The sequence below is a fragment of the Pundamilia nyererei genome, unplaced genomic scaffold (assembly GCF_000239375.1).
Source record: "Pundamilia nyererei isolate P.nyererei 1_Seehausen unplaced genomic scaffold, PunNye1.0 scaffold00092, whole genome shotgun sequence".
Classification (NCBI taxonomy): Eukaryota; Metazoa; Chordata; class Actinopteri; order Cichliformes; family Cichlidae; genus Pundamilia; species Pundamilia nyererei.
The window spans coordinates 323,475-335,983 of NW_005187493.1; the positions used below are offsets into that span (position 1 = coordinate 323,475).

The 12,509-nt window shown below is 44.8% G+C and overlaps 1 protein-coding gene across 2 annotated transcripts in view; it reads right to left on the reverse strand.

Moving 5' to 3' along the window:
• The window catches only part of foxp4 (forkhead box P4), an 87,969-nt gene that overhangs the window by 26,602 nt on the left and 48,858 nt on the right, over positions 1 to 12,509 (reverse strand). For both annotated transcript variants that reach the window (XM_013912546.1, XM_005739451.1), the window contains exons 3-4: positions 11,335 to 11,424; positions 978 to 1,100 (exon numbers count right to left, since the gene is read on the reverse strand). In XM_013912546.1, the coding sequence (XP_013768000.1) occupies positions 978 to 1,100; positions 11,335 to 11,424 (213 nt within the window). The remainder of the gene's footprint in view (positions 1 to 977; positions 1,101 to 11,334; positions 11,425 to 12,509) is intronic.

Here is a 12,509-nt window from a genome sequence, read left to right on the forward strand (position 1 = left end):
TGTGTGTGTGTGTGTGTGTGTGTGTGTGTGTGTGTGTGTGTGTGTGTGTGTGTGTGTGTGTGTGTAATAGTGCCTGATTTGCAGATATACACTAAGTGCGTAGTCCATACTGTGGTTAATTAAGTGGGAGAGCAATGTTAAACTCAGTGGTTTTATTATTGATGCTGTGAGTGAGTGTGCATTATCAACCCCCCGTCCCACCGCCTCCTTTTTCCTCGTTATAGAAAAGAAAAGAGGAAAAAAAGAGCTGGTGAAGAGGTTCTTAGCCATCTGCATGTCTGTTTATAGAAAGCCACCACATTTCACATTTCCATTATGATACATGTTGTCAGATCTTCCCGCTGCAATTTATACACGCCTAAAGCTACCACTTCTTATTAAATCTTCTGTCTGCTCTGGCTTTGCCCAAGCCGCGTTTTCTCGATATCCCCTACTAAGCAATTACTTCTGTGTCCCCGCACTGTTAGTGGTCATGTTTGCAGCCTTTAAGAGCGTTTGCCTGTGCAGGTAGCAGGTCATGGGGGTTGGTGTGGCTAAGCATTTGACAAATGTGTTGCAGATGAAGAGTGTTTATTGGTTTGTGTGTCGACATGGCAACTCCTCTATCACCTGCCGGGCATCAACACACTTCTTAATCACCGTGATTCACAGGGCGATGCCAAAAAGCACGTGCGTGCGCGTGCATAGGTGTGTTCGTGTGTTCCCGCGGGCAGAAGCGTGCCCTGTCTCCTAACAACAATGCTAAAGAAGAGGCAGTTGAAATGACAATGTGTGTATGAGTGGAAATGTGGACGTGTGTTTATCTTCAAAGATCTCAGAGCGTTGAATGAGATACAATCGCACCCATTGTGTGTCAGCGGCTACTAAAACAGACACATCCAAACATGTCAGGCTGGGACTGGGTCCAGATAAAGCGTGTGTGTGTGTGTGTGTGTGTGTGTGTGTGTGTGTTGTGTGTGTGCGAATCCGCGTCTTACCTGCTGTAGCATGAGAGCCTGCTGTTGCTGCAGCAAGGCCTGAAGCTGAGGAGGGGACAGGATCTGTTGCATCTGCTGTGGAGTGATCATCTGTGGACTCATCATAGCCATAGACACCGGGACCTAAAGACAGAACAGGGGAGCACATACATTATAAATTATTAACACACCTAGATATTGTCAAGCAAAAGTAGGATAAGTCAGCCACTTAAGCTAAGTTAAGCTTTGTGTCAAAAGGCAGAGCCAGCGCAGCAAGCTTTAAGCATGACTGTGCCTGCACCTGAATGCCCCATTGAAAGGAGGTTATACAGTATGACGGTGCAGACGAGTAAGCTGGAGAGTTATCTTGTCTCTTGTTCTTTGCTTTCAGATACTGTTAAGAAGTGCTGGCAACATTAGACAAAAATAGGCATGCTATAAAACATATTGTTGACAAGTTCCTACACAAAGCTGCCACTATTAAAAACTATTTCTGTGGCAAAATCCCAAGATAAAAGGACAGATATGCAATAGGCTTATAAAAAAAATAAAAATAAAATCTTATCTGGTTTTATAAACACATGATTACGACTGCCTGCGATTCTCTTTTCCTCACAGTCAAGCCCGGCTAAGAAGAAAGGAAAAACAAAGTGGATATCTGATGAGATGAATATCTCACGAGATAGCGCTGCAGGCTGCTAAAGAAAGTGAAAGTGAGAGAGGGGGGGTTTACAGGGAGAGCGGCATGGTGATTTTTTGTAGATGGTGTTGTGCAAGCAGCTCTTAATGCATATGCACTGTACACAGAGACGTGCAGATACTAATCTGATGACAACTGAAGACAAACTTACCACATAAAATCAGAAACTGAGACAAACATGCACATGCATAAATGCAGACACAACATCTGAAAAACCACTCTGGCAAAATCCTGCTGACAAAGCAATTTTGCATTTATTCACTGTGGCAACAACTACAGTTAATTAGCGCAGCTAATAGATGAGAAACTAAGAGATATTTACAGAGGTGGGAGGAGGGCTATATGGGGTGGGGGCGGGGGCGGTTGTGTTTGAGAACTCTTTTTCTCTGGTTATAGACTAAGTGATAACAACCTCTTCCTTCTCTCCACATAAATAATAAAGTTTGTATTGAGCTGTTTTAATATCTCTGCTCACATATTATGGCTATTTCACAGGAAAATCAAGTAATTGCCCATCTCCCGATTTTCACTTTTTGATATATAAATTATTAATCCATCTCTTGATCAACTGTATGCGTGTGCATGCATTTGTGTGCTAATGTGTGTGTCGTCCCCCCCACCCCACCCTTAGGCTCTTTCCACTCACCACCTAAGTTCAGGTATGGAGGGTGGCAGCAGGTCAGCTGTTAGCGGTACATGACATTTGTATAGAGCTGATTTGACCTTGTAAACAAGATTGGCCATAAAGAAAAAACAAACCAAAAAACAACACTTCCATGCCATCTGTCCTCTTGCTCTTTTTTTTCTACTCAGTGCTAACAGTGTCCCCAGACTTTGTCTATCCCTTTATGAAACCAGGCTTACCTAATTAAGGACACTTTGAACCACACACAATGATGAAAGGATGGAGGAGGGGTAGGAAGAGGGCAGGGCACAGGTGAATCTGGGCTACGGAAGTAGAAGAGGATTGAGTTGCGATATAAATGTGCTGTTGTGTGAGGGCGGGTGGGTGTGTGAGCTGAGAGGAAGGGAGGAGAAGAAGAAGAAGAAAAGACAGAGTCAGAAGGGGATGAGCAAGGAAAATGGTGGTGTTGTGGCAGTTGGTAAAGGAATAGGCAAAGGAGATGGGGGAGGTGGTGGAACAGCGAGCAAGATGGGGGCGATGATGGGTGCCGCTTGGCGTCATGCCAGCTTGCCCCCGCCGCTGGGCCTTGTCATTCTAAGCTGCCAAATGAAAAGCTGTAATTAATTGCTCTTGTGCATCCCATTCTTCCTTCCTGACAACTCATACACTCTATTTTATACACACCGCCATCGACATTTTCAAGTCGCAGGCGTAATAATTACTGGAGATATAGCACCTTTCTGTGTGTTGGCTGACGTTCTGACGCCAGAGCCGAATGTGCGTTCCTGTGTACAAGTGCAGATATACTGTACTGTATGTGTGCGTGCGAATGTGGGTGAAGGTGTGTGTGAGTGTGTGTGTGTGTGTGTGCGAACGTGCATGCGTTTAAAGCTGAACGTGTGTGTGGCAGGCTGAATGCTGAGTAGTTAAGGTTTGACGCCATTAATTGCCCCTATAATCTAATATCACAAAGCGTGGTGATTATGGGGCATGCGTTGCCACCGCCATACGACACCGCCAGCCTGAGAGCGCCGCCACAAAACAAAAGCCTCGCCATTAGCGATTTGACGGGCCAGGACAAAAGCGCCTCACAATGCAGAATTATATTTTCATTCGGCTTTGTCTCTCCTGGTGAATGATTTCTCCCCTTTCATTGGACTGTGAATAGGGAGAGTCTGAAAAGCCAGGCGATTTGAAGTCAGCCATTTATTAAATGCATTTAATTTTTTTTCCCGTTGTCGTCCATTTTTTTTTCACGTTGCATGTTAATTTAAAAGAGAGAGATGCGCGGCAGATTAGTCGGCGAGAGGTGATTCTGAGGGGAAGTGAGCGGAGGGGCGAGAAGAGAAAGTGGAGGAGGATGGATACCATCCACAAAAGCAAGAAATGGAAGAAGATAGGGAGGAATGAAAAAAAGAAGTGGATTATAATGGGTGGAGATGAGAGATGTGTGTGAGGAAGGAACACGACCGGGGAGGTTTGCTTAAAGAGGAAAGTGCGGCCTCGAGCTTCAAGCAGCGACGACGCGTGTGCACGAACGTGCTCACGCGCACACATTTAAAAGTCTGACAGTGAACAATGCCACGATTTCAAAAATCTAAGCTGTCTCTCCTATCATTTCCATGTAAGAATCAGTCATTAGTAGACGCACATGCATGCACGCACGCACCAAGACGCACGCTGTCGAGAGGGCCAGCGGCTGACAGAGGTCAACCCTTGCCATGGATAGAGGGAGCCCGGGGAGATGGGGATCGAGTGAAGAGGAGAGAAACAGGAGACAGCCCTGTCGTTTACAGAGAGTGGAGGAGTAATTAGAGGGGTTGTTTGAAGAGGGAGTTTAACTGATTAACAAAGGAAGAGAGGGAGCAAGGGAGCGCCTGAAAGATGGGGAGGAGAACGGGGAGAAAGGCATAAAGTCCCAAAGGAGTGAAGAGAGAGAAATAGGGGAATGTAACTTGCATTTCAATGAGGCTCCATCCCTCTCTCCTCTCCTCCCTTGATGACTTTTCATTCTAACAAGGAGGAAAGCCTTTCACCGCTTTCCATGATGAAACCTTTAGAAGATGCGAAGGATGGCGATCTGATATTAAACCAGCGTGCAGCCAGAGGGAATAGGCTCTGTGCAGCTCGCTATTATGTTTACACAGAAGAATGCTAGGTAAACGAATGCATCGCCGCTAATTTGGAAGTGAACTTTGGACGTTAGACTTCACGTTCCCAGCTGAGACAGCTGACTACAATAAATACGGTCAATGCACAGCCTCCTGAGCCATCATATATATTTCTAAAGTATGTTTACGCACCAGAATGATCACCTTTGAAATACACAAAAGCAGTCTTTCTGGGCCGTGACACAACTCCTTATACTCAGAGAAACAAAAAGATCATGTTGACAATTTATAAAAGAATTACTGTGCCCTCAGCACAACACCCCCTCCTGGAGCTTCACAATGAGATAAAAGTACTTCTACAGTTCTCCACCTCATGCTGGCTCAAATATGTGAAGCCACAACATGTATCTAAGTGTGCGAGTGATGGCAGTGAGTGGCGAGAAGAAAGGAGGCTATAATCAGAATCTAAACAGGCTCTCGCTCTAAATGATGCAGCCCCTGCCTCTGGGTCTATGGGGACACACAGGAGAGAAGGATAATTGAAAAAATGACAAGGAGAGAGCAGGAGGAAAGGAGAGAGAGGCTGACACAGACCTCCTCTCCTCCTCCTCTTCACCCCGCCTGTTGGTGGGAGCAAACCCCAGTGCTGTTTATCCTTGTCACTGAGCATTACCACCTCACCCCGCAAAGTGTGTGTGTGTGTGTGTGACACACACACACACAAAAACACACATACACACACACACACACACAGATGCAGGTGCATATAGCTTCTGGAATCTGGTTTGTGTGACCGCAACCACACAAAACTTCATAAATAGCAAATAGAAATATGAGAAATATGAGTATGAGAGAGAATAGAACTCACTGAAGCAAATAAAAAAAGATAGCGAATCATTTCAGAAACCAAACCTTTTGTTTGAGGTTCCAACACTGTGCAGCCATTGTTACCAACTTGGTGAGTTTGTCAGCGGCCTTCGTGACTTTTAAGCGCCTTTAAAAAGAAAGAAGTACATCTCTATATAGTTTAGCTTGTCCCAAGCTGAAGGAAAATGTGACTTTGGTTGAGAAAGTTTCTCTTGAGAAAGTCAAAGTCATGCAGTTTCAGGTGATCCTGCAAAAACCCTCCATTGGTCCCCCTCTCTATTGTTCTCCCTCGTGTCACTCTCCCCGAGGCTTTGGCGTAGATCTCCCAAGACGCTCAGTCTGCATCAACACCTCAGGGGCCGGCGGCTGTCCTTGCGAGACGGGCTTCATGGACCCTATAGTCTGGGCCCAACTGTGTCACCCACCACCTTCATTTCAAGTATTTCCACTGTTAAAAGGTGACGTTTAAAAAGGTTCTATGAATGCAGAATGTTTCTAAAGTTAGCGAGTAATCAGGATTGAAAATGGATTTGTAGGGAACGCTCATCGTCCAGCTGTAATTGGCCGCATTCCATTTCTGTTCTTATACTCGTGCTGTTGTCCAACCAGCTTTAAAGATAGGCCTACGCACAGTTGTTTTTTTTCTGTTGATATTTATTTTTGTTTCATTCTGAGTTACTTGAAAAAGTGTTTTTCAATCATTATTCCATGGACACAGGTCGCAAAGAAGTTTGCGAATCACATGACAAAGCATTGTTGTCTTTTTTTTCTTCTTCTGGCACCGGTCAACTGCGTTTGGTTGTGTGTGTTTCAGCACCGTGCAGCGTCCTTACACGTAAAGGTTTTAACAGTGTGAGGCGAGCGCTCTCGTTTCTTGCTGGTTTAGGATTTGTTTATTCTCCAGCTATCATCTCTATTGCTCCCTCCATCTTTCAGCCCCTCCAGGTAAACAGCCTGTCTGTCCTCATCATGCCAAGGACTGAGAGGAGAGCTTGGGGTTGGTGGGGGAGTGGGTGTGTGGGGATTTGCAGGGGTAAGAGGGGAAAAGAGAGAAGCAGAAGAGAAAAGCATTTGAGTGAAGAGAGAAGGAGTGCCTACTGTGCTGAGAGTGTTGTTTGGAACTCGGGGCCAGGGCCTTCACTGAAAGTAAAAGGGCCCCATTGTGTGTGGTGAGTACCCCTCCTCCAGCTAATCTGCAGTGGGGCTAGGGGCCACATTATTCTGAAGGAAACTGATGAGCGAAGCCAGGTGAGGCCGGGGATGATATGGACATGCTCCGTATTTCAAACCTTTTTTTTTTTGCTGAGTAACGCTTCTGTCGTTGTCTCGATGAACAATGAACATATTTGTTTAAGCGGCTTGTTAAGAAACAGTAAAATGACTTTAACTGGGGACAAAACGTTCTGGATTAAACTAAATAATAAATAGTGTTTTACATACTTGTAAAATGCTATAAAATATTTTAGTTCAAAAAGTGTGTGAATATAATTATTAAGAACGGGTCTTTTAGAGCAAAAAGGGAAGAATTGAAGGGATCTTGAAGATGGTCCCGTGCTCGCTGGCCATGCACGCTTTGACTCTTATACTCATATACAAACAGTATGTACTGTATGTGGAGGCGTATAAAACATAGCTTTCTCTGACAGGGGCTAGACAAATGAAAAAGAGAGAAAAAAAAGAAAACTTGAGAGAGGACAGTGAAAGACCAGTAAGTTCAAGTGGATAACCCCCCCCTTCCACCAAGCTCTCCTCCTCCGCTGCCTCCCTCCATCTAACGCCCCAGTGCTCCAGAATAAAAATGACAACACATTTCCAGAAACACACACACAGACACACACACACACTCCGGGCCCTTCATTGGGAAGTGTGAGAGGCCGTTATCGACCATATTTCATTACTGATTTCACTCATGTTTCAAATCACAAAATAAGAGTTTCACACTTCAGTGGCCAGACCCAAACCTTTCCTTTCCATCCTTCTCGTCTGTCTGTCCACCCCTCTGACCAGAGCCAAGCCCAATCTACTGGCTGCTCAGCCTCCTCTCATACACCCTTCGCAAACTGTCAGGATCCCATACTACCCCCCAAAACACACACACACACACACGCTAAACTGCACACAAATACGTGCACACACAGCCACAATTCCCTCCACATCAAATAAGAGAAACTGCCAACTAAGCACTTTCATTGAGTGGACAAAAGAAGTGCTTTGGGAAAAACACTTTGAAAGGAAATAAAAGAGAATGAAAGAAGGAACTGCTTCAATTCTGCAGACTCTAGGGGGCAAAACACTCATCTTTCCAAGTACTTTTGTTGATTAGTTAAAAGACTTCGAACACCCCCCACCCCTCAATCCTTATGTTTAGTTTTCAACATTTCAACAATATATACGTGGTAGTTTAAAAAAGGCAAGTGGAGGAAATCATTTAGCAATACAAAGACAAACACGGCAGATATTAATATTTTAAAACGGATTTTAAAAAAAAGAAAAAAAGTAGCTGCATTCATAAAAAATCCCGACGTGACGAGCGGCATGACTCAGTTTTCGCCTCGTGCGCCTCCTTCTCTTCCTCATCCCACTGCGCTGGTGTCAGACCTCTCCAGAGAGCAGAGAGCCAAGCTAATTAACATATCTCTAATGAGTCTTTTCGTTTTTTTCCTAATTAAACGAGCTCCTCAATAATACATGAAAACGGGACACCGCGCTATTCAATTACATACGTATGGGCCACAGCCAAGCACGTGCGTTAATCTGTATGTGTGCATGCCAAGTACCAGTTTGCTAAGTGTGCCAGGCGCGTGTCTGCCAAAACGGTGCATATGCTTCTGCCCGTGCCCACCCTGGAGTGTAAGTGTCTGCCAAGTGAGTCCATTGTAGAGAAGGTGTGGCAGGTCACGGACGCATCGTATCATGCTGGGTAATCCGCCAATTCCAACACCGTCTGCCAACTTTGCTCACCAATTCTCTCAGTAGCACTTCTGCTGCTCCCAATTAAGGTAACTGTGGTCAATTATGTCCAACGCCATCGACAAACACACATTTAAAGTGTGAAATGAACCAGCTGTCTTTGTGGCAAGATCATAAACACAACTTCCCCAATCTATTTGTCCAATTGTCAGACTGTAATCTAAAGAGCGACAATTCCCAGCCATCGTTATTAAGTATCACTTGTGTTCATTTCTTGAACCAGTTGTTAATACACTGCTATCTAATAAATAATCAATTGTTAAAATATTTTCTTCTTTTTAGTCACTGCCGCTGCAATTGTGTCGCACACAATCGATTTCTCCTTCAATTGCTTGTCTCGAGACTCGAGCTATTGTCGGGTTTTTCCTGAACGTGACATGACAGTGACACACACACGTGTGAGCGCACAGACGCACACACACACACAAAGTGCACTGATACCATCTCGCACATCCAGCCAAACACAGAGACCATCTCTGAGCAACCAATCAAAAGGCAGATACAATCTGAGAGTTTCTTTTGCTCTCTGCTCAGATCCTCCCCTCTATTATAAATAAAGAAAAGAATAGAAATATGATGGGGAAGGCGTGGGGGCATAGGATATGGTGGGTGGGTACGGGAGAGGGGGTGGGTGGCTTGTCAAGCGCAGACCGAGGCTTCTCCAGAGAAGTCAAGACACGAAAGGAAGTCTTCCCGCTCACCCTGTCTGCCTCTGCGGTTCTCCCTCGGAGAGAAGGGAAAAATCTAATTATCGAGCTCCTAAAGATCTCATTATTGGCTCAGGCTCATTTGCATGTGTGAGAGCGAGCCCAGCAGGAGCCAACCTGAGGACGGCCATTTTGTGCCTGATGTGGAGCCACCGTGCCACCGCACAGTCGCTTTCTGCCACCTTTACAAATGACCAGATTAAATGTCTACCTTCGCTCACGCCACCGTTCACGTCACCCTCTGTGGCCAATGGATGATTGCTTCAATTAAAGAAACCGAGCGCAGTCGCCGAGATTTAAAGGCGATCATAGAGCTGGAAATTACAGTAATTAAGAGATGTCTACCTGCCACCCTTACCAGCCTGATTTATTGTAAACAACTTCAGTGCCGAAGCGACACACAGGAACACACAGGAACAACAACCGGCGTATACTTTGTGCTGCTGTGTTTGTGTCTGGAAGGACTCAGGAGCAAACACACACACACACAAATGTAAATCCAAGTGTATCTGTGTGTGTGTTGGCAGGATGTGTGGGGCGATGTGAGCTGACAGCTCAGACAACAGAGATGTAGCATTGATGCCCCGGAGAGTAGAGAGGTTAGGCAGGCCACACAGCAACAAACAAGACAAACAAGACAGAGATGGAGAGTCAGGAGAGGAGCAGGGCGGCACAGAGAGAGAGGAAGGAGCAGGCAGTGGAAGGTTACACTTCTTTCTTATAAGTGATGCGCATTTGAAGCAGGTCAAGTGAACGCGCGTTCGACCTGCACTTTATCCCATTCATGTGAAAATGAATGTCAACGTTCTCGTCACTCTTCAATGGCTAACATCAGAATTACACTGCGTGTTAACTCCCAGTTTCACTTCCCCTTACATGCTTACGTTCTCTTACTCCCTCCCCACCCCCTCCTCCTATCTCTTTTAGTTCTCTTTTAAGATGAGCCAGGAAGTGAAGAGTTGTAATGTAGCATTTAATTAAATTTCTATCCTTTAAGTAAACTCCTGTTCGCCAAAGCAAAGTTGAGCCCAACACGGATTGACCGCCAGCCTGGATTAAAGCCACGGAGGTCATTCTGCAAGCCAGAGACCGAGCAACGAACAGTCGAAATAGTAGGAGAAACTAAGAGTTTCAAAACCCAGATATGGTATAAAACAGTATTTATTTTATTTGCTTATGTCATAAAACCTCATTTCTACACCTGCCAGGTTCTATCCAAAGTAAATAGCGATTCAGGATTTGATTAAAGTGTAAGCTGTAAAATCCCATTTTTGGAATCTTTTTTTTTTCTTTTTTTTGACATCTTGAGTAATAAGCAGTCATTAATTCAGTGGCATTTTTTGCACTTCTCAGAGGTCACTTGGCAATTAAACCGCGTGGCCGACAGTTCAAATTCTTTACTTTTGGGCTTTCTCTTGATGATGCTGTTTCTGATCAGCCACGGAAGATTCTGCTATTCACAGTAAAACACACAGCTCCGAACATCCCTGTGCTGCTGCTGAAAAGCTTTGACATTTAGATGTATTTTCTATATATTTAGGAGTTGAAATGAAAATGCTTTAACGGGAATGTTGCTGCATATATAGATGAAAATTGCAGATCTTTATGCAGAGTGTTATTACCTTGCTTTATAAATCAGCAAGCCCTATTTCCCCCCCCCAAAAGTGCCTTACCGGGTTTAGACACCACACAGTAAATCTTACCTCATGCTCGTTTCTGACTCACATCTGTCTTTCTCTCTCTTCCCCTTTTCTGCGTTTCCCATATTGTGATGGTGCGGCCGTGTGTTTATAATGTGGCATGCTAATGAGAAGAGCAGTGCAATAACCGGACTGCTTGCTGCTCTAATAGACCCACGATCCCGCTTTATGGATATGCGACACAGCTACAAATCACGCTTTTGCATGTGGCCTGCATATTATATAACCGAAAAGAATTACCAAGAGGAATGTCTTGTGTGATATCTATCAACATACACTGCTAGCTATAAAGCATGTGTTGTAACTCTGTGTGTGTATCTATATCCTCCTCAAGTGTCTTTTAGCAGGGATCCTGCACTCCAGCTAACCCCGCTCTCTCCACTTACTGCTGAATTCAACTCTGAAAAGAAAAAAAAAAAACACCGACTCGCTACCCAATCACTACAAAGGCCTCATTCAATCACTCACTAACAATCACGCACACACACACGCACTCACTGAAATCGAGGGAGAGATACACACAGATAGAGAGTGAAAAAGGGAAACAAAAGTATGCACCTATATCATTGACTGCAGGTGACGTGGCAGTTGGTGAAAACAAAGTTGCGGCTGGCAGAGGCTTAGTATCATGCAGATTGTGACAAAGCAGCAACTATGTGTGTGCTAGTGTGTGTGAGTGCATGTGTGTGTGCTCTGACCTGCACTGGGCTCTGTTTGACCTCGTTGCTGCCAGGGGAGTTGAGTCCAGAGGCCTGCTGGAGGAGGAATTGTCTGGCTGCCTGGAGGGCCTGCAAGAGAGAATTGGAGATGATCAGATGTTTATCGTGCACGCACAGTCGTACAGTGCAGTATTTTCTGTGTTAAGCAACTCGAAAAAGTCACGCACTTTCAAAGTAATGCTTAACATTTACAAAAAAAAGAAAAGAAAAAAGCCCAATGTGTGCAGTTTCATATCACCATGCACCCATAGCGTCTGAGCGTGCACACTTTCAGTACCTGCTCTCTTCTCCAAATCTGATTTCCTCAATCTGAGGTATGCACCTGGCTGACAGCCTGCTTGAGTTTTTATATCTGTTGGTGTGTCTGAGTTCTTTCTCAACTCATTCAAAACGTCCTCTTGACTTAAAAAAAAATCTCCGACCGTCTCCTCTGCCCATTCCCTTTTTTTCACCGATGCCCTTTCTTTTCCCCCCTCTGTTCACTTTCTTTCTCCTCCTCAGGGGAAAGTGTAGAGCGGGTTTTCCACATCCTGTGAGGCAGAAGTGTGTCAGCAACATCTTCATGTGTGTCTTTTGAATGGTGGGTGTTTTGTGTGTGTGTGTGTGTGTGTGTGTGTGTGTGTGTGTGTGTGTGTGTGTGTGTGTGTGTGTGTGTGTGTGTGTGTGTCAGAGTGATGTAAGGAACCGTTTGGCTTGGTATTCCCTGAAAAGCTGTGACTAACCCCCACCTAGCTCTTCACTCTCCCTTCTCTTCCCATTTCTATCGTGTCTGCCCTCCAGTGCTGTCCATCTAAACCAGTGTCACCATTGCTCACTAGCTGTTTCCATTCTTTCACTCTGCTTGAGTTTTACTGATTAATCTGGAATCTGCCTCAGCCATCTCTCCTGCCCTCTCAACATAAGGCACCTTTTCTCAATGTCTTTTATCGCCTTTAACTGTATTAATTATATTTGTTTCGTTTTTTTTGAGGTTTTTTTTTATGTTTTTCTTTCCTTTGTTGTGTTTTTTGTCACAGTGCTAAAGAGCGAAACTCTCTATCACCGAGACAAATCAGTCCCTGAGGAAACAAGCATTTTTGTTGGAATGTTTGAACTGCTCAGAAAACAAAACAAGAAAACACCCATCTCAAAACAGAGCCGCCTTGCACTTACCG